This window comes from Haliotis rubra, unplaced genomic scaffold, assembly GCF_003918875.1.
Source record: "Haliotis rubra isolate DU_JTF1 unplaced genomic scaffold, ASM391887v1 Scf563, whole genome shotgun sequence".
NCBI lineage: Eukaryota > Metazoa > Mollusca > Gastropoda > Lepetellida > Haliotidae > Haliotis > Haliotis rubra.
The window spans coordinates 370,535-394,039 of record NW_025767261.1 but is presented as its reverse complement, the minus strand read 5'-3'; the positions used below and the strand labels follow the sequence as shown (position 1 = coordinate 394,039).

At 40.0% G+C, this 23,505-nt stretch overlaps 1 protein-coding gene across 1 annotated transcript in view; it reads left to right on the top strand.

Moving 5' to 3' along the window:
* The first annotated feature begins 1,550 nt into the window (after nt 1–1,550).
* LOC124254087 (importin-7-like) overlaps nt 1,551–23,505 on the top strand; it is a 38,119-nt gene continuing 16,164 nt past the window's right edge. Inside the window, 7 exon segments of the mRNA XM_046687960.1 lie at nt 1,551–1,741; nt 15,650–15,731; nt 19,367–19,523; nt 20,279–20,437; nt 20,906–21,062; nt 21,387–21,476; nt 22,992–23,086. Of these exon segments, the coding sequence (XP_046543916.1) occupies nt 1,658–1,741; nt 15,650–15,731; nt 19,367–19,523; nt 20,279–20,437; nt 20,906–21,062; nt 21,387–21,476; nt 22,992–23,086 (824 nt within the window). The 5' untranslated portion in view covers nt 1,551–1,657.

Here is a 23,505-nt window from a genome sequence, read left to right as displayed (position 1 = left end):
GTTTCAACCCTAACCCTAAGGATCGTAAAGGGTGCCTAACCCTAAAACGTAGAGGGAGCAGCGAATAAAACTTTGAAAAAGAAAACGAAATGGCGCAATGCACAATAACTGATGGATATTTTTGCTATTCGTTTCATATTCGTTAATTTGTTTCCGCACAAATTCACAACAAATAAAAAACGGTATGGATAATTTCAAATTCTCCTTTTCCTTCTCCAGTCATCCAATCAGAGACCTAAGTCGGTAAATATTCTTCCCCAGGTTGAAAGCAACTATCAGTAAAAATGCCATTATAGAAATGGTAAATTTCCCAAATTATATTGGTTGAATTACAGAGATGCGATGGCTTGGAAGAGGTGACTTATATTCAAATATTAACATTGGACCGTTTTACACGATTGTATTAAGTGGAATATTAAGATACAATGTTCTATAAATAGGAATAAGATATAAGGATGAACCACTCCTTGTCACAAGAAGGAGCGATAGTCGGGGTAGTTCTGACGCTGTTATCAAGGAAGTGATGTTACAGAATGTGGTGGAGACGAGGTTGACTTATTGTTATGTATTAACTGTTCTTATTTATCAACATCCATTGTTTATTGTTATGTACGTACGTTGCTCAAGAGTGTATATACATGTCCATTCACATGCTCATCAGTTCCATGAACTTCTGGGAGGATTCTTATGAACAACTCTGAAAAATAAGAAAAGACAGATTCTGAACAACACACACACACACACACACACACACACACACACACACACACACACACACACACACACACACACACACACACACACACACACACACACATTTCTCCAATTTGCACCCCCATACATATTTATTTTTTACCGAGACAATCGTGTCCGCTGTCCTATATCTAAGTTTCCTCTTGCTTTGGGGTGGTGGCCAACCTAAGACACTTAGTTGGGAATCTTAGATAAATCCCCGGACATAGTCCCTGTAATTAAAGTTGCACATCCTACGATCTGGTTTAGCCGAATAACACATCAGGTTTTCAGTCACTTTATTCAACTTATCTTCGGTCTGGTCTAGTATCCTTCAAAGTGTTACTAAAGAACATTATGAGTTTTGTTATTCTTCTGAAAACATTAGATAACCAAAAAATAAAACCGAGCATAAGAATAAAATAGGAATAATTAAGTTTTAAGTGTCCTTAATTATACATTTGAGAGGAAAGATAATATGATTTATGAGATAGTGAAGGCTTGTGGATACTAAATTCAGGCCAAGGAGACAAACACATTGAAACGGAGTACTTTCAAGTTTCATTTATTGATAAATAGTCCTGTAGGAAATAGTAGATGAATCACGCGTACAATGTGCCGAAAACTGATGTGATATGTCGCGTTAATTGACAGTGTATTGTTTTTCACGATATCTATCTAATTTGCCTTGCAATCAGTACCTGAGATGTATAGTTTCACGTTTTTCACGTGATTCAGTGGAGACTGATAAATAATTCATACGATAAAGAATGTTTGCGGCAACCGTGTGCTATTTCGAGCATGTGCAGAGTGATCTCCTCTTGGCGCCACCGGTCATCGTCGTCACACGCTGTTGAGGAATTTGGTGGCGAAGAAAAAGAAATTGCAGATTTATCCCAGTCTTACATAGCATCGTATTCAAAACATGGATGTTGGGAAGTTGGTGGAGGTGCTTAGAGCAACCCTCGATCCAGAGCAGCGAGAGAATGCCGAGCAACAGTTGACGGAGGTGAGAGGCCCGACCACGTTTTCCGTCATGGCAGATTTCCATGTCGCTCTTTTTCGTCATGATAAATTGTTTTTGTCACATTGGTATCAAGTTGATCATGATAGGTTTCAAATGTTATGATTCGCTGTTTAATGAACTTCGATTTAATAGATATGATCGTGTTGTACCCGAAAGACTGTCTCTCGTGGAACCATCATTATCCCATGCGTTTATCCCATGCATGACGCATGCCAAGTTCTGGTCGCACGTGTGCTCCAGGCAAAATACCAACTGCCTCTTCCCTGATCGTAGAATGAAATATTGTTTGTAATCTTCATTAATATGTAACCTGTTAGGTATTTACAGTTGTTGAAACATGACCTCTCACTGTCACTTGACACATTTCGAGGTCTGTGAACTATAACTAGAATCATAAAGAGTTATCAGACAGACTATTTTTATCATAAAGATGTTTTTCATGTCAAATGTGTCACTACTACTCATCTTCTACAGGTGATGGGTCCAATGTGAAATTTGTGTCTGATGATTCTTAGAACCTGATCTGTTTGAATATGTCATTCTGACAGATGTTAGTTTTGAGTTGCACTTATCAAATCAGGGATAATGTCTTAAAATCACTCGATCTACTGTGAAGTTATCTACCCTGTGTTGAAGATGATTTGTGAAGCAAGTAGACCTTCCCCATTGTAAACAGTTGTTCTGTATGTTAACATTGACCTGAAACTTTTATCGATGGCATTAGCTTTTTGACTGAACATATGTCGAAGTGTCCCAGTAAGTAATAGGTACAAGCTGCGCATAATTACCGGACAGCAAGCGATGTCGTCAAAACGCCGGTAAGGTCACCGTATGGCATAATGCAACGTTGGAATCTTATAGTCAATAAAACTTATATTTCTAGGTAAATATGATGAATACCAGCATGTTTAGTCATGTAAACAAAAAAAAAAAGAGACGTTAGTTGCCGTGTTGCGATCCATATCTTAGGTGCGCGGAATTATCGGGCGGCATTGTATAAAAGTTGAGAAAAGAGTAATTATTTTTTCTTCATCAGTGCACACAAGGTGTTTTAAAGTTACATGAATTCCTTTGATGTTTTGAGTAGTCCCGTTACAATTCAGTGAATCAAACCATATCCCTTCATGAATTCAATTCATCATTCATGTTCACAAAATATCGAATGTTTATGAATATATTTAAGAGAGTGTTTATGCTTGGAAATGGTTTCTTGTTTATCTAAGTGTGATATACAAGATGGAGTATGTCCAAAGCATGTAGTGGTGTAAATTTGCCAAGGCCCCTCACTGCACTGTCATCATGCTATAAGTTGCAGTGGTCGTAACATATTAATCTTTTTGCTTTCTGATAAATATTATTATGATAGGATATTAATGTAGCGCACATGTCCACACACTAGTACATGTTCAAGGCGCTGTTTTTTTTCCTCCATCATTTTAGCCACTAGGCGCAATAAGTTATTGCGGCTTCCCCATCATTACGAGGCACCAATTCACACCTGGGTGGGCTGGGACACATAGTCACAGTACTTAGTCCAAGTTTATTTATTTATTATTGGATGTTTATGTAGCGCACATGTTCACGCACTAGTGCATGCTCAAGGCGCTGGTATTTTGTCCCAACGGCACATCTTATGGTAAGAGTTCCTCCCGTACCCTCTTCCCAAATAATGTTTATAAATTAACATATACTAAAATTATTAACAAAACTTAAGAGAACAATTACTAGAGAACTAAAACAAATGACTAAAAGTCCAAACTTTAAGTTAGGGTTAGGTTTAGAGGCAGGTTTAGGGTTGGGGACCGGAAGGAACGCTTTCCCATCTTATTGTCAATCTCAACTCCCTGGGGATCATACAACTCTTGCTGCCACAAGGCGCACCAAGTTATTGCGGCTTTCCCTGCCGAGTTACCCATTCAAAGCTGGGTGGACTGGGACACATAGTCACAGTACTTTGTCCAAGTTTACAGCACGTTGCTGTACCTGCAACTAGGTGTTTGCACATATTCATGTGGCCACTATCTGGTGATATACCAACGGATTTGTTGGTTCTTTTAAGTGCACAGGGTTGTGTACTGTACACTAGGGGTTGTGACAACACTGAAAGAGTCTTCACAAAAGTTTACACTAAGGTTTTTACACCTGTTCACAGATGGGCTCGATCCTTTCACCTCAAGCTCACATAAATATCATTTAAATGTTTCAACTTAAGCAATTACATGACATATTTATTATTATAATTTCTTGACCTAAAGTATTCATGAATAAATATTTGTATTTGTTATGGTATATTCATCAAACATATCATATTGACCTCGTAGTGCATTTGTTGCAGTTCTAGTTGTAGCAGTTGAATGAGGAAGTTTTAACATTTTGCCAAATTACTGCTGTAATCACCATAATGATATTCACGAAGTATGTCAGTAACCAATATTTCTATATTAAGGAACCACTGCCTTGTACCACATGTCACATCCTTCCTTTAGGCATCAGGTTTATTCTTAGATGTTCTATTTTAGAGTTTTCATGATTCATTTTTTGGTTTTAAAAGTCAAAATATAATTTTGAGTTGCAGTCTAAATTTTATGTAGCATTATTACAATGATTCTTCTTCCTCTAAAGTTTGAATCAAGTTCCAGTTTTTGTGTTTTTCCATACACATATTATGTGGATGAGACAATGCCTGTTGTTGACATAACTAATGAGAACAACTGGACGTGCATGCAATGTGACCATAATGTTCAAGGTCAGATGAGTGTGTTTGACCCAGTCTCTGCCCCAGACATTTGATTATACACACAAACCTGTCATTTCACTTCATTTCAGTAAGGGGCGGTGGGGTAGCCTAATGGTTAAAGCGTTGGCTCGTCACCCCGAAGACCCGGGTTCGAATCCCCACATGGGTACAATGTGTGAAGCCAAATTCTGGTGTCCCCCGCCGTGATGTTGCTGGAATATTGCTAAAAGCGGCGTAAAACCAAACTCAGTCAGTCAGTCATTTCAGTAAATCGTACTGTTGATGTATGTATATAAGCAAACCCTTTTAGATCAAAGAGTTTTTACTAAACTCTGGCACTGGAATAGTGACTCTAATCACCAACTGTTGATATCTGTTATACCAGGATATGGTGTCATAATTTCTTGTCAATAATACATTCTTTCTGTACAATACAGTCTTTCAATCTGTTCATTATTATTTTCATGAATTCTGGGAAAATATTGTTTGAACTGATAGGCAGATCACTCAAACACACTGATCAAACATCAACCACAAAAATAGTGAATCACCTTTGACTCAAGACATGCATCTTACAACATTAACAGTCCACAAGAATTCACTTAAAAGTCTAATTTATAGATAGTAATGCTGGGAGGTCACAACCATGCTTTTCATGTAAACTCTGGCCTGCTACAGTGCTAGGGCTGTTAGACACTTCCCTTTCCTTGTCTGCCATTACAATCCTTCATATGATAAAGTTATATTGCACCTTTCATCATAATCTGCCTGCCATTGATAATTATACTATAGACTTGTGGTACAATAATCAATGTCAAGCAGTGACAGGTGGAGGTTGTGTCCATGTCAGGCTGGGCTGGGTTGTAGCTATGTCGATCAATCATTATGTTTGTCTAAAAGTTGAAAGTTGACATATACTTCAGTCAAAGTTTAGTTGAATTGGTAGTGATGGAGAGATGTGCATCAGTTGATTGCTGTTTTTACTTCCCAATATAAGTATTGATCACAAATCAGCGTAAGTTAATAATATAAATTTTCACCTTGAAAGTTCACATTGATAATGGTACCTCCAAACCAACACTATTTAGAAGTGAATAATTTCATCCATTTTGCCATAATTGACTCTGGCACACATTTGACTTCAGATAATATCAACACAGTTGATAAAGAGTTGCCTCCCTTCTGGATCTTCATCCATGCTGATTTTATTGGCTGTGTGACTAAGTAGTGCCCAGTTGCAGCATAATTTACTTTGTCAGAATGCAGAATGAAGGATAATAGCTAGAAGGCTTAAAAGCCTGACATAAATTTGTTAAATTGTCATTGTGGGAGATAATTGGCTATCCTGTCTATGAAAATGGTGGCACATGTTCCACAGAGTGCATTCAAGTGTCCTGGGGGTCGTTCTACAAAGCAGTCAAGGTGCTAAGATGCACGTAACTACCCATACTTTATCTTACCTTATATGTGAATCACTGTAATCTGATTGGACAATACTGTTTCAGTGATAGAAACTCTTTCAAAAACTCTAGTGGCCCAAATGTTTCAAGTCTGGCCACCACTTTTTGAAAGTAAGTAGCCAAAACCACTTTTTGGTGGCCCAAATAAAGTTAGTACAAACTAACACATATTGGCAGTTGCGAATAGATATAACAGGAAGAGGGTGTACACTTTATAGTAAATTTAAATTTGAATGCTTTGTTGCTGTTGAAAATTGTATTTCATTTTACGAAAATATTTGATAAGCAATATTATGTTAATGATAACATATGTTACATAAATGACATGATCAATAAAAAGATATGAAACAAAATTACTATGACATTCACTTGTAGAATGTCAACTGTTTCACTGTCTGTAGAATGAGTGTAGATCATGTATTATAGATGTATAACTGAAATTCATTTCTGATAAGGTCAAAATGTTTATAAATTTTCAATCCCCTACAAGTGATAATAATATTATTCTAATTTAGTTATCATATACTTTTATCAATTTATTATAAGTTATAACTTCATTAAACGTGTCTCACTAAAATATGTCTTCAATTCGTCTGTAGGAAATCGAAAATTAATTTTAATTTTAAACATTCTATTTGTATAACAGATGGCTCGATCTAATACTGAAAGTAACCCAAATATATCGCTTGAAACTAAATAATGTTAACAAAAATATAACTTATCACAGTATCAATGTCATAGCTGGTCAGATTTTACAGTGTACACCCTCTACGAACATATCAATCCATCGCAACATATGAATTCTATCAGTGTTTTGATGAATGAAAGTCATATTCAAATTATTGCATGTATGTGATTTCACGTTAAAATATCTAGATTATAACTTACTTGGCATATTTGCTCGTCGGGGGCTTTGCCGGCTGACGTTTGAGAAATAACCAAGCTTCCGCCATGTTGGGAAAGTGAGCCGTATAAACAAGACGTTTCCTGATTGGCTACTGTTACTATCTGAGCCAATCAAATACAGTATTACATCGGTGCCAACCCGGATGTAAATATGGCGATATCGTCAACAGCACACACTTTTCCCGATGTTTTAAGGGTATTCATGATTTATTCAAGCAATTGATAAGTGATTAAAACATCTGAAAAAGCATATGAATTACATACATTTTATTTGACACGTATAGATAATTCTAGTCGCCCAGAACTTTTTTTGACTGGCGACAAAATTGTGCTTTTTTAAAAAACTTGGTCGCCCCAATGCACATTCAGTCGCATTTGGCGAGCTGGCGGCTGGTAGTTTCTATCACTGCTGTTTTGACAAATCTGTCTACCCCACCATTGAGGTTTATAACTGGAAAATGTTACATACACTGGGGTTTACCTCGACTCACAAACATTGGGGGCCCAGGGACCCCTAATTATTATTTTTAACCCCCTGGGTGCCAGAGGGACATATGTGTCCTTCCCCCTTCAACCCTCACTTTGAAGTCCAATAAAAGTCAAAATATATCACGCACACAAATACCCTTCACAGTTTCGAATTCTGCGGGAAATTTCCTGTTTTTTGATACCATCCACTAGTGCTGAAAATGACCTTTCAAAATAGACTTCATCGAAACTGTCGCCATTTTTGACACGATACGAAAGCTCAAAATCATGTTTCGCGAAGGCCGGTATTGAGACGCCAATTACATCACATATATTTCATATTCAGCTGCGACAAATGCATAACTGAATTCCCCATACATTTTAGAATCTCATTACAACTGGTCTTTGTCACCAATACCAACTGTCTAGATAAAATGAAACAGAGAATATTGGGTGTGAAAACGAACACTGTGCTCGGAAGACTGCGCTTGTTCGAAATGTAAACAAAGACAAATTCTGATTTTACACTGCGTAGCATTTCTGAAATTTTCTGACACCCAACTGTGTATTCATTGCTTGCAATGGCTCAATACTTTTAGAATATTCATGGAAAGAGTATCGTAGCAAGAAATGGTGAATTAATAATAGTTAAAATGCAAATGATTTGATAATTCATAAGAAATTGTCTAAGTTCCGTGCAGCGTGAGTCGTGATGCCATGACGGACGCAAAATCACGCAGAACGATAACGGTAAATGTCAGCATTCCTGGCTTATTATCTTACTTACAGTGAAAACGATAAAAACAATACACAGATAATCAGAATCATTCTGATTACTTACATCTCATATACATGTACAAACGATCTATGACTCAAGGGAAGGGGCCTGGTAAAATCCATTGTAATCCATTCATGAAACTATTTTCAGTATCTACATTTAGCCATGTTCAATATCTTTTCATACGTGCATATAGGGTATGCATTTTATTATTCTTTGAGAGGTTTTGATTGTTTGAATAATATTTACATGAGAAAGTGACACATTTAGTGTAGCACACCATATTTTAAACCTTTACACAATTGTTAGACGAGTGACACGTAGCCATAACTGCAAGGTGTACTTTAGTTCCTATGAGGTACAAGATTCAATACATTGGGACTAATATTGCAGTTTCATATGAACAGGTTAATGAACAGCGATTTAATTCAACCGTATAAGTAAAACTGATAATATTAATGAAAATGATTTATACTTTTTATGAAATGTGTATGCACACATATTTAAAGGAATTGTCTTGTTCATTGAATTTGTTTTTGTCGTTTTATAGACAAAACAATGGTGTATATTGATTGGCCAGGTGCGGGTTTGCAGAATCGTTATATGATTCACTATCATTGTTTTCGATAATATAATGAGTTCATATTCGATTAAAAAATATTGTGATGACATGATATCAAACTCTAACTATATTTAAATGCGAAAGTTGTTGTAAAATATATAAACTATGTCATGTCTTACTTTGGACAAACCATACACCCATATTCTAATAGTTTCATACAAAAAGCTATCTTTTTGCATCTTTCATTGCATACTTATGAAGAGAAATAGATACATAATCATAAACAAAGAAAATTCTTATTCTTAAAAAATATTTGGGTGTTGTGAAATATTATTTTTCATTTACATTAAATTGATGCGAAACATGTGCGTGTGTTGCTCACAATACGATACACAGTCATACCGTCTAATTGTTGATATGTTTAGGACACTATTTAAATGGTAAAATCATTCATTTTATGTTTTGTGTAAAGAGTGTTAAATTCTGACATAGAAGCCGAGACCTTTTATACAATTAATAGAAATTAGGTGAGATATATATAACTAATCAGCATACCAATATCTTCAATTTCCGACGTCGCCAAATGCATACAACAAGCAATGACGTCAACTAAAATGTTGTATTATTTTCAGTTATTTCATTATATTTGAAGATATGGCTTGTACTCTGGTAATAACGATGCAATGCATGTACACAAACAGGAGAAAATGTGAATCAAAGAACTACGTTATATATCGGATAGGGCCATCAAATTGCTATTACGTTCTTTCACATGTAGTGCGTTGTCATCTTTTCTTATAAATTGTGAAACTACCAAAACGTATCCGCTCACACTGGGGAACTTTGAATTAGAATAGTTTGGTTCACCGTGAAGAAAACATAACCAAAATATAGCGTCCGTATCCACAACAAATTCTCTCCAGGTGATCCGAATTACATTGACCTAGTGGTAAGTATAGCGGAGTTATGCCCCCTTTCTTTATACATTTATGACCTCTCTGTCGTCGTTTGGCGTTATAGAAGAAAATCCATTTTTGATATTTATTACGAGTCATTTTAATGTTGAGCGTATTACGTTATGCATAAGCACATAAACCCATTTCATATATACACATGTCGTTCAGATATCAGGTTGTATTTTCTTCGCTCACACTTTCCGTAAAGATGCCAAATAAAAAAATCGTAGCACAGTGTTTTTATCGCTGTGCGATAAAAAGTGGTGAAATTTACTGTTTTTAACGCATCACAAATTTTTTGACAACATTTAGCAGTGTCTATTTCTCAAACCGCTGAGGTGGTTGCACTTATATTTATACCAACGGATAGGAAATTTAATATTCTACATTTCTGTGTAATTTTACAGTCATACACATATCCAGGACCACGCAAGCACAAATCTCGCACAACGTTCACTTTTCAAACTACATGGGCTTAAATTCGAAAATGCGCAATATGTTGATAAAATAAAAAGTATTTGGTTTTTAAAAACTGTTTTATCAGGAAACTGGTCTATAAATTCAAAATTGAATGACCACATGGTTCAATTTAACTGCAACTGCATGCACATCACAGGGGTTAAGATGATCAATTTCTGTCACTAATAACTGCCATGTAACTGGTCTCCAAAATGTTCTGTAATGCGATAACCTCACGGAGGCACTACTAAAATTAAAAATAAAAACGTCAAGGTTCGCCATGCTCTTGGCAAAGGATGTCACTCTAAATATTCAAGAATTAAATCCATCCAGATTTCATGGGCTTAAATGCGGGAAAAAACACCGTAATTTAGCCAAATTTTGCGTGGGCCTAAATACGGGAATTCCTGGTAGCTAGAAGTGTCTGGGTATTTCCTTCCGAAGGTATGTGACATACTAAGACACACCAGGAAGTAACATTCAGTAGATTCACTTCACCTTTGTAAAACTTGAAGAAACAGAGAAAATTAAAATAAACCAATCTTTGCTTCCTGTATGCTTTTCTGGATGTTATTATCCACTGGCTCGGTGGATAAAACCTAACACAGGACGCATAAAAACCTGTATACCCCGAATCATAATGCTACAACAAATGTATCTTACCGAATGTTTAAATCAGTCATTATGTAAATGTAACATTAAAACAAACTGAAATTCAATCATATATTTTACTAACATGGCACTGACAAGTCGATCCGAACCACTGGGTCATGGTTCACTGACTGCCGTGGATGCATGCTTTTTCCATGGGGTGGGGTATAAATGATTTATTCTCCCTTGCAAAGATTTATACCCCGCTTGGGTGGTTATGGACATGCACTGGGCATACATGGTGATTTGATCAAGGTCACATTAACCAGTAAGAGATGGACATTCTTACATGAGGTAGGATAATTAAGTTTGTACTCTTATTGAAAAGCAAGCAATGTTATTTAAGCTGTAGTTGTACTATTCAATTAATATGCTAACAATTGCTTTCATATTTATTAACAGTATGATCAGACCTGCCATGGTATGCTGATTTTCCTTGCTAAATGTAGGTTTATCTTCTACCTGTGTCATTCGGAGCTCGTGTCACAGCAGTAAAAGCCTCTGGTTGACAGGTGTTAAGAAACAGGCTAATGTAGCATCATACTTCATTAAACAGTTGTCTATTATTGGTAGTCCAAACAGAGACTTGCTCACTGACTGGCTGACAGTTCAAATTCCAGGATGAAACAAATATTGAAATTTAGAATAGCCAACTGCTGACAATAGATATACATAATCCTTGTCACAGGTTCTGGTAACTTAAGTACTGTCGGAAATATAAAAACCCTGTTTTTCACATTTATGTCTACAATTTATGTAGTTAATATGTGAAAGTGTGAAATGTCTGTTAAGCTAAGTTCAGCCTAACTGCAGACTCTGTGGTAGGGAGATAGGAAACGTGTCGAAAGGACTTTACTGAGGAGAGATTAGTGCAGAAATGAGCAATGTGGTTTCTTTCGAAGTCCAAAGCGACTTATTTGGAACAGACCATGGCTTTATGCAAATTAGTGTGCTATAATATTGTATTACAAAGGACACTTTTTAAATGCCCACTTTGAAATTAGACTTATCTTCATTATAAACGATAGCTGACATAAGAAATAATACCTTTAATACTGAAGCTATTAAGGCTGTAGCTACCATGGAGTCTCACTATCACTATGAGAACGAACAGGTAAGAGGGGTCGTCTCAAAAGCAAAACCAGGACCGTTGCAGATGGTGGTTGGGGTTGGGCTGGGCTGGGAGATAGAGATAGCAGCTAATATAAGATAATCCTTAGGGGGAGTTAAACTGGGGAAGTAAACGCATGTCATAACAATTTACAAATAATATCCTGTCCAGTCCTGTCGTTCTTCGGGTGGTCATGCTACCTATATATTTTGCAACATTTAAAACGATGGGCGACTTAAGCTTTTCTATGGGTATCATATTCTTTTACATATGTCAACATAAACTTTATGGAAGAAAGACAAGTAAGATGTCAAGCAATAGATGAGACATATTTAACACACATGAAAAAGCATAAAATATCTTTGAGATGACCCCTTGTGTCTGTAGGCAGCACATGCATTTCATGCCAGGTGAGTTGACGGTCCATCTGAGCTGAGCGACATAATTGCCATCTTTAGTCTGATCTATTGTTTTCAGCAGCTATTCATAATTTTTCAAAGTTTTGCCCGATTTTATGAGTAAACATGCTTTTCTGGATATCCTATTTCACATCCCACAGAACACCCAGTTAGGCCGGTGGGTTATTTCAACATATGTTTTTTGCAATTGTGTAAATTTTAAGGATACAGAGTAACAGCCGAAAAACAGTTTTTTTCTATTTCCGACAGTACTTTAATGCCTGTGTTGTCCATCATAACAGATCGCACTGGTCATTGTTGTCCACAGAGTTTCATTGAATGTGAACCAGTTGAACCCAGTAACATCTGCTTGATGGAACCCACCTGATTGTAACTTGTTTGATTACCAGTGGAAGAGCCATAGAAAAATAGACGTTATAATCAATTATTGAGCAGTTGGAGATGCATCAAGTACACTGGAATGTTGGATCTCCTGTTTAACATAGAGCTAAGTTGTATGTAGGCTTATCGTGCAGTGATGGTGTAGGCATGGAGTGCAGTGATGGTGTAGGCGTTTAGTACAGTGGCTGTGGGTGTTTAGTGCAGTGACATTGTAGGCATGTAGTGCAGTGATGGTGTAGGCATGCAGTGCAGTGATGGTGTAGGCATGCAGTGCAAGTGACGGTATAGGCATGTAGTGCAAGTGACAGTGTAGGCATGTAGTGCCAGTGACAGTGTAGGCATATAGTGCAGTGACGGTGTAGGCATGTAGTGCAAGTGACGGTGTAGGCATGTAGTGCAGCGACGGTGTAGGCATGTGGTGCAGTGATGGTGTAGGCATGTAGTGCAAGTGACAATGTAGGCATGTAGTGCAGTGATGGTGTAGGCATGTTGTGCAAGTGATGGTGTAGGCATGCAGTGCAAGTGATGGTGCAGGCATGTAGTGCAGTGATGGTGTAGGCATGTAGTGCAGTGACGGTGTAGGCATGTAGTGCAAGTGACGGTGTAGGCATGTAGTGCAAGTGACGGTGTAGGCATGTAGTGCAGTGACGGTGTAGGCATGAAGTGCAAGTGATGGTGTAAGCATGTAGTGCAGTGATGGTGTAGGCATGTTGTGCAAGTGATGGTGTAGGCATTAAGTGCAGTGACGGTGTAGGCATGTAGTGCAAGTGACGGTGTAGGCATATAGTGCAGCGATTGTGTAGGCATGCAGTGCAAGTGACGGTGTAGGCATGTAGTGCAGTGATGGTATAGGCATGTAGTGCAAGTGACGGTGTAGGCATGTAGTGCAAGTGATGGTGTAGGCATGAAGTGCAGTGACGGTGTAGGCATGTAGTGCAGTGACGGTGTAGACATGTGCAAGTGATGGTGTAGGCATTACGTGCAGTGATGGTGTAGGCATGTAGTGCAAGTGATGGTGTAGACATTACGTGCAGTGATAGTGTAGGCATGTGCAAGTGATGGTGTAGGCATGTAGTGCAGTGACGGTGTAGGCATGTAGTGCAAGTGATGGTGTAGGCATGTAGTGCAAGTGATGGTGTAGGCATATAGTGCAAGTGACGGTGTAGACATGTAGTGCAAGTGATGGTGTAGGCATGTAGTGCAAGTGACGGTGTAGGCATGTAGTGCAAGTGACGGTGTAGGCATGTAGTGCAGTGATGGTGTAGGCATGTAGTGCAGTGATGGTGTAGGCATGTTGTGCAAGTGATGGTGTAGGCATTAAGTGCAGTGACGGTGTAGGCATGTGCAAGTGATGGTGTAGGCATGTAGTGCAGTGACGGTGTAGGCATGCAGTGCAAGTGACGGTGTAGGCATGCAGTGCAAGTGACGGTGTAGGCATGCAGTGCAAGTGACGGTGTAGGCATGTAGTGCAGTGACGGTGTAGGCATGTAGTGCAGTGACGGTGTAGGCATGTAGTGCAGTGACGGTGTAGGCATGTAGTGCAGTGACGGTGTAGGCATGTAGTGCAGTGACGGTGTAGGCATATAGTGCAGTGACGGTGTAGACATGTTGTGCAAGTGATGGTGTAGGCATTACGTGCAGTGATAGTGTAGGCATGTAGTGCAGTGATGGTGTAGGCATGTAGTGCAGTGACGGTGTAGGCATGTAGTGCAAGTGATGGTGTAGGCATATAGTGCAAGTGATGGTGTAGGAAAGTAGTGCAGTGATGGTGTAGGCATGTTGTGCAAGTGACGGTGTAGGCATGCAGTGCAGTAACGGTGTAGGAATGTAGTGCACTGACGGTGTAGGCATGTAGTGCAGTGACAGTGTAAGCAGATGCATCCAATGGATTCACTGATAATAGTGTCACATTTCTAATGTATTGCAGATAGCAGTATTTATAAGTTCAGCAGTAACCTGGTCTGATGCCTTACCTGACTTGTGTCACTGTTGGCAAATTTGAACTGGTTGATAGAAACACTAATCAGGTGTTATATCAACGATGTACATGGTTGACCCATGTTGTCATTTCTTGTTGATTATCATTACAGACCATTATTTACTCATTGAATGTGGGCAGTACATAATTACATACAGAAATCATTGAATATGGGCCATACATCATTGGGCTAAACATCATTGAATGTGGGCAATACATCATTGGGCTATACATCATTGAATATGGGACAAAACGTCATTGGGCTATATACACCATTGAATATGGACAATACGTCATTAGGCTATATACACCATTGAAATTGGGCTATACACCATTAAATATGGACAATACATCATTGGGCTATATACATCATTGAATATGAGCAATACATCATTGGGCTATACATCATTGAATATGGGCAATACATCATTGGGCTATACACTATTGAATATGGGCAATACATCATTGGGCTATATACATCATTGAATATGAGCAATACATCATTGGGCTATACATGACTGAATATGGGCAATACATCATTGGGCTATATACATCATTGAATATGAGCAATACATCATTGGGCTTTACATGACTGAATATGGGCAAAGCAAAAAGTGTTTAATGCTACAGATAGCCTTAAACTTTACTTATTGTAACTGAGAAGCATGTTGCTGCTAAGCTTCTGTGACATGTGACAACGTAGGGTAACACATGTACAGATGTGAGATGACTGGAAACAACATAAACATGTACAGTGTAGAAAAGGTTTACTCATTGGTTGAAAAAGACCCAATAGACTTGATCAGAGGGAGTAGATATAGTGAATACTTAAAGAAAACTTTTAATGCCCAATGTGAATGATAACATTGGCAGATAACAAATGCTGATATGAAATGTATTGTAACGAAACAACCCATGTCTTTCAACCTATCTGTATAGTTTCTCAGTTGCTATTTTGACTTTATAGTCTCTGGTTATTGTTGGCCCTTGTTTGCTTGTCTTCATGTATGTTTGGCTATTGCAGGTACACAAGATCATTGGGTTTGGGCCGGTGCTGCTGCAAGTTGTGATGATGGAGCAGATCGACATGCCCGTCAGACAAGCAGGTGAGATCACCATCACACTCTAGATTATGTGGAACTCCAGACAGGGATTTTGTTGGGTAGTATAGTGGTTAAAGCTACACTCGTCACGCTGAAGACACATTATTGATTCTCCACTTGATACAATGTGTAAAGCCTGATCTCCTTCTATGCGAATGTTAGTGGAACTCTTGAATCCCTTGTAGTTCCCTAAAGCGGACGTAAAAGTCCTCTCACCCACGAGTTGCCTCCCTTTTCCCGCGCAAACTGAGTCTTCAGTGAGATATGGTCTTATAGAAGCAAGTTGGCGCAAATCGAGAAAGAAGAAAGAAATGGCGGTGATACCCATTTTGTGGTCGTCTCTGTGAGTCACGGCGAAGTCAAGATAGAGTTACGTCCCTTGCTTGCCTGTTGCAGAAATGAAGGGTGTTTTCTCTTTGGAATTTCCTCAGCCCCGGGACTATTTACATGTGTAACCTAGCATCAGCGGAGACTTTGCAGTGCATTCTGCCTAGACAATGTAATCTAGTCGTATCAACAAGCAGATCAACTCAGATGACAGCTGCAGTTTATGTTTGAACTACTGACATTTATCGTTTATAATGAATCTACGTCTAATTTCAAATTGGGCATTTAAAAAGTGTCCTTTGTAATACAATATTGTCGCACACTAATTTGCATAAAGCCATGGTCTGTTCCAAATAAGTCATTTCTCATTTCTCATTTCTGCACTAATTTCCCCTCAGTAAAGTCCTTTTTCTCCGTTTCCTATCTCTCTACCACTGAGACTGTAGTTAGGCCGAACTTACTTTAACAGATATTTCACACTTTCACATATCAACTACATAAATTGTAGAGATAAATGAGAGAATAGTTTTTTTCTATTTCTGACAGTACTTTAGTGATTGATCTAAGTGCACCCCCAGATACTTCACACAAGGTTGGAATGGAATATCACTCCCTCCTACAACAGCTGACTCATCCTTGATAAGTTTTAGACGGTTGGGTGCACCAACTGGCATAAGTTCTGTTTTGTCGGTGTTTAATTTCAGTTTATTGCTGAGCATCCATTCCAAAACATCGTCAATGCATGATTGGATGTCATGTTTGACAGCACCGAAATCCTGAGGAAGACCACTTTTGGACATTTCGGTGTCGTCTGCATATTTCTCGAATTCACAGTCATGGGAAGAGATGACATCTGAGAGTGGTTGTACATATAGAGTAAACAACACTGGCCCCAGGACAGAGCCCTGTGGAACTCCATACGTGAGGGAACTGGGGTTGGACTGGATGGAATCAATTTCAACTCTCTGTGTACGTCCACTGACATGAGATTTAAACCATGCTTAAACTGTACCTCGAATGCCATGTTATTTCCATCCGTTTTAATCCAATAGAGCCATCGGAGAGACTTGCCTTTCATCAGCCTTTAGTAGTAGGTTGTTGACAACACTAAGTCACGGCCGTTTTGGTGCTATGATACTGCCTATAAGCGGATTGATGTATTTCCTGAAGCCCTGCTGTACTGAGATGCGCCAACAGTTGTCTCAGAACAACCTTTTCTAGTACATTGGAGACAAAAGGCAGATTCGACACAGGACTACTTCAGATGGGGTATAACAATTGCCTCCCTGAATCTTTGTGGAACAAAGCACGTAGAGAGAGATATGTTGACCAAGCTGGAAGACCAGCAGAAGAAATTCAGAGCACCAGTTTGGGATCTGAACGTGGTTTTACAACATCTTACGAGTGATGTCTACGAACCACTAGAGTAGACTATCTTCGAGCCACTCATACAGAAAACTCTGTTCCTCCTCGCCTTAGCCACGGCAGCTCGGATGTCAGAGATATATGCTCTAGACTTTGGACGACATGGGAAACTGTGCTGCAGTACATCTAGGACTTAGACAGGACTTCACTGCAAAGAATCAGTTACTTGGCCAATCGGACAGACAGTTCCACGTCCCAGCGCTATCTACGATCCTCGGAACAAAGGACACCCTGGACTTATCCTTGTGTCCTGTCGGAGCCCTGAAGATATATCTTCAAAAGGCTAAACAAGGAGAAGAAAATTCATGCGCCTATTCATCCCCTTTGTCAGCAGAGACAGTAGAAGTCTCAAAGACGACAATATCACTGTGGATGTGAGCCGACAAAGCAGCAGGATTAGAACCTCCAAGTCGGACACAATGTTTGGCAACCTCTACCTCAGAGACATCACCTCTGACAACGTCTCCGGCATTCACCAGTTTGGGCCACTTGTTGTATCACTATAACTAACGGTCCCTCAAAGGCGCTGAGTTGGAAATCTCACCCTTTATCACTTTGACTTGTTGATAACTTTTACTACGAAGAAGTTTTAGTTTGAAAGTCCATGCGCACAGTCTAGACTAGACTAGCATGAGTGATTAAGACTCTCTACGGGTAATGATCTTACTTGTACATTAAGGGTTCACAACTCATTTATGATAACGATCTTATCATAATCTATGGGTTGTTATAGATAACTAGTAAAAAGAAGATACTAGTATATCTAAATCCGCATGAATCTAGAAGATTCATTTGTCTGAGAGAGAAGTAAGACAAGATTGTGGTTCCCCCGAGTTGACAACGGAAGTTGGAAGAATAGGATCTAGGAAGTGCCATTATGCAGTTTCCCATTGAGGGGGGGATTACAGGACGTATCTAAGGACAGCTGATGAATCCACGAAGTGGCTTGACCCACCACCAATCAGTCGGATTCTATAAGCAAAAGATCATGAGTCAGGATAAGGCAAAATATGTAATTTTTAAAGTAAAACTGATATTTTATACTTATCCTCACTCATGAGGTCAAGCCCTCCCATCCTCCCCGCAGAAGACACTTCAGGTTTCCCAGCAAAACCCAGGTGCGTGGGCTTATTCAGGAGAGAGTGGCAAGCATGGCATGTCACATGACTGTTTGCGCGGGAAAAGGGAGGCAACTCATGGGTGAGAGAACTTTTACGTCCGCTTTAGGGAACTACAAGGGATTCAAGAGTTCCACTAAGATTCCAAGAAGGAGATAAGCAAAAGATCATGAGTCAGGATAAGTATAAAATATCAATTTTACTTAAAAAATTACATATTCTTAGATACAAATTTCTTTAACAATATATTGTCAGATCATATGTTTTCGGATGTCCGATATTGAAAAGTCTTGACTGATGATTTGTGCTTTGGATAAAGTTGTTATTAATTGGTTGGGGACATGTGTTACATTTACTCAAGCAATAATTGAGAAAACAACAAATGTTGTAGTATAAAACTTATCATTTCTCATCGTAGGTTAAAGTGCAAGTCACTCAAGCCACAACAGTCAAGCCATAACAGTAGTTAAAATCAATGGGGAATCTTTAAAATCCTATTTCCGACATCTCCTGTAAACAGGAGCCAAATACTGGCCACAAATACTGTGTCTAAACTGACATGCGTATGCAGACACCATGATGTATATTCAGAATGAATTGCTTGAGACTACAGCCTCATCAGAAGTACACGTCTTATTCTTGAAATCTTTTATCCTGAAAGTTCTATCAACATACACCTGCATACAGGTGTGTTTTACAGGTGTCATTCACTTGAAAGTTTCACCTGCGTAGAGTTAGATTTACCTGAATATTTTACCTGCCTTACAGGTGTGATATACCTCAAGAACATCATCACCCAGTTCTGGATAGAGAGAGAGGCAGAGAACCCTGGGGATGCCGTCCCATTTAACATCCACGAGCAAGACAGACAGGCGATTCGTGAGAACCTTATAGAAGCCATCATCCATGCCCCAGAACCTGTCAGGTGAGAAGGGTGCTCTGGTGGCTAGATTATGTATCATGTCATATTTGGGATTATACTTTCTACAGATTCTAGTACTTGTTGGATTGAGTCCCATGTTGGATTCGACCACACACTCTCACACCTCATCACCAGCGATGTGCCCTACTCAGTCACTGCAGCTTCCACAAGAATGGAAGTCGGACAACTGGTAGTCCAGATGACATACTTTATGTACCCCAGACAAGTTGGCTTGGCCCCCATGGCTGAAAGCTTTGAATACATTATGTCATTTTGAAAGTGGTCAGTGGCATTGTGTATTCAATTTACGTGGCAATACTTTTCCTTGTGCTTGAATTTTGTCACCAAATATCAGTGAGTAGTGTTGCTATTGTTTCACCTAGAACTGAAATGATCGCAGAAATACATGAATAACATGTCAACTGTATGTCTTGATCACAAAAGGTTGCAACAGTGAAGCTTGGCCTTTCTTAAGATGTTATGGAGACTAATGTTTCGTTGGTCCTAGGCATGAAAATGGGCATTTAGAGGCATCGCTTGAACTAAGGACAGATGCAATATGAATTTCCGATGATCATTACTCAAGGATAGGATCATCATGGTTGAAACAAGATAATGAATAAAACAATCTAATGTAGGTGCTGGTTATAATGCCTAACATGTATTTTTCCTCGAGAGAAATCTGAAAAGCAGTAATGTAAGATGTTGTGGCCTTGTGAGTCAGCAAGATATCCATGGACTGTTGGCCATGTTTCCAGGGTCCAGTTGTGTGTGTGCATCAGTCACATGGCTAAGAGTGACTGGCCAGGACGCTGGCCGAACCTGGCAGAGAAGATCGCTGTGTACATCCAGACTGAAGACCCCAAGACTCTGATGGGAGCGCTCATGTCCCTCTATCAGCTGGTCAAAGTATATGAGTAAGTAACTCTGCAATTATTCTGTGGTGCCTCATCCTTCTCTCCCTTATGGCGGAATACCCATACTTGACCCTTAGATAGGCCTCTCGTGTATATCATAGGTTCCCAGCTCCCAATGTTTGTGTTATTGTGCAGACTGATTCCAGAAACCCATGATCCTAAGAATCCAGTTCCCACCTGAGTATGTGTCTCACTTAGCTTTGTTCTGAACAGCATAATCTCATGTTGGTCACAAGCAATTAGTGGGTGGTGGGGTAGCCTAGTGGTTAAAGCGTTGGTTTGTCATGCCGAAGACCCGGGTTCGAATCCCCACATGGGTACAATGTGTGAAGCCCATTTCTGGTGTCCCCTGCCATGATGTTGCTGGAATATTGCTAAAAGCGTTGTCAAACCAAAACTCAGTCAGTCAGTCAGTCAGTCAGTCAGTCAGTCAGTCACAAGCAAGTATTCAGCTGCTACTGGTTGCAGGTACAAGCGAGCTGACGAGCTCAAGGTGCTTGATGAGATGATGGTGCACATGTTGCCGCTGGTGTATCAGAGGACGCTGCCACTGCTGCAGGACAATAGTGAAGTCTCCAACCTCCTCCAAAAGCAGATTCTCAAGATTTTCTTTGCTTTCACACAGGTCAGTCCTCAAGAGAATTCATTATTCATCTCTTTGCTTAATTCTTATCCTGAAGTACTGTTTGCTAAGGGAATGGACATTGTTTGTGTTACATTATGTTGCTGTGAGGGTTTACACAGTATATGCACAGGTTATTACCAGGATTATGTAACGGCCTCCATAAACGCAAACTATTTTGAAGTCTTTGAAAGAAAGAAATCATCCTATATGATACAGAGCTTAAAGACAGACAAAGAACAGCTGCTGGCTTGGCTTGATCCTCTGTTCTGGATTGCCCAGTGAATCTCTCATGGAACTGTACCATGGTTTGTTTTCTACCTACAGAACTTCCTGCCCCAAGCAACTGTACCCAAGGAGGTTTTTACACAGTGGATGGAAGTGCTCAGGCAGATCGTTGACAGACAAGTGCCCCAGGTAGGTGATGTGCCTGTAACAAGTCCTAGTGTTTTCTTGGTGCACCATTTTGGTTCACAGGACATGGGTTGTCATGCATTGTGTTGTTTCCCAGGACATGGATTGTCATGCATGGTGTTGTTTCCCAGGACATGGATTGTCATGCATTGTGTTGGTTCCCAGGACATGGATTGTCATGCATGGTGTTGGTTCCCAGGACATGGATTGTCATGCATTGTGTTGGTTCCCAGGACATGGATTGTCATGCATGGTATTGATTCATGGGACATGGATTGTCATGCATGTTGTGTTGTTCATGGGACATGGATTGTCATGCATTGTGTTGGTTCCCAGGGACATGGATTGTCATGCCTTGTGTTGTTTCCCAGGACATGGATTGTCATGCATGCATGGTTCACAGGTGTTGTCATTCCCAGGACATGGATTGTCATGCATTGTGTTGGTTCCCAGGACATGGATTGTCATGCCTGGTGTTGGTTCCCAGGACATGGATTGTCATGCTTGGTGTTGGTTCCCAGGACATGGATTGTCATGCATGGTGTTGGTTCCCAGGACATGGATTGTCATGCATGGTGTTGGTTCCCAGGACATGGATTGTCATGCATGGTGTTGGTTCCCAGGACATGGATTGTCATGCATGGTGTTGGTTCCCAGGACATGGATTGTCATGCATGGTGTTGGTTCCCAGGACATGGATTGTCATGCATGGTGTTGGTTCCCAGGACATGGATTGTCATGCATGGTGTTGGTTCCCAGGACATGGATTGTCATGCATGGTGTTGGTTCCCAGGACATGGATTGTCATGCATGGTGTTGGTTCCCAGGACATGGATTGTCATGCATGGTGTTGTTTCCCAGGACATGGATTGTCATGCATGGTGTTGGTTCCCAGGACATGGATTGTCATGCATGGTGTTGGTTCCCAGGACATGGATTGTCATGCATGGTGTTGGTTCCCAGGACATGGATTGTCATGCATGGTGTTGGTTCCCAGGACATGGATTGTCATGCATGGTGTTGGTTCCCAGGACATGGATTGTCATGCATGGTGTTGGTTCCCAGGACATGGATTGTCATGCATGGTGTTGGTTCCCAGGACATGGATTGTCATGCATGGTGTTGGTTCCCAGGACATGGATTGTCATGCATGGTGTTGGTTCCCAGGACATGGATTGTCATGCATGGTGTTGGTTCCCAGGACATGGATTGTCATGCATGGTGTTGGTTCCCAGGACATGGATTGTCATGCATGGTGTTGGTTCCCAGGACATGGATTGTCATGCATGGTGTTGGTTCCCAGGACATGGATTGTCATGCATGGTGTTGGTTCCCAGGACATGGATTGTCATGCATGGTGTTGGTTCCCAGGACAAGGATTGACATATCACTGTTCCTGACTTGTTCACCATGTCAGTGCTGTAGGTTCACATGTCATCTCTGTCATGATAGTGCAAGATAAGTGTCATCAAGGTATGACAAAGGGGAATACCACTGACACATGGTGTCTACTTGCAGGAGACCAACCAGATAGATGAGGATGACCGCCCAGAGCTGGCCTGGTGGAAAGTAAAGAAGTGGGCAGTTCATATACTGGCTCGAATATTTGAGAGGTAGGGTATCATTGTGTTACTTGTTAAAGAATCTGGCTCTCTGATTGGTCAGTTGCTGTCTTGTGGCAGTTTTGAGTTGCACACTGCAGTTAAGATCATCATTTATTGTCTTCCTGGCCTGTATTGATGTTAAAATGTTTTCTGTGACCCCACTCGTCACAACATCCTAGTAGATGCTTGTCATTAGGGTAACAGGGGCGGGGGTAGCCTAGTGGTTAAAGTGTTTGCTCGTCACACTGATGACCCGATTTTGATTCCCCTCATGGGTACAATGTGTGAATCCCATTTCTGGTGTCCCCTGCTGTGATATTGCTGCAATATTGCTAAAAGTGGCGTAAAACCATACTCACTCACTCACTCACTGGGGTGATGGTTTCAAATGTCCATGTGTGACAAAAGGAATATTGCCTAATGTGGTG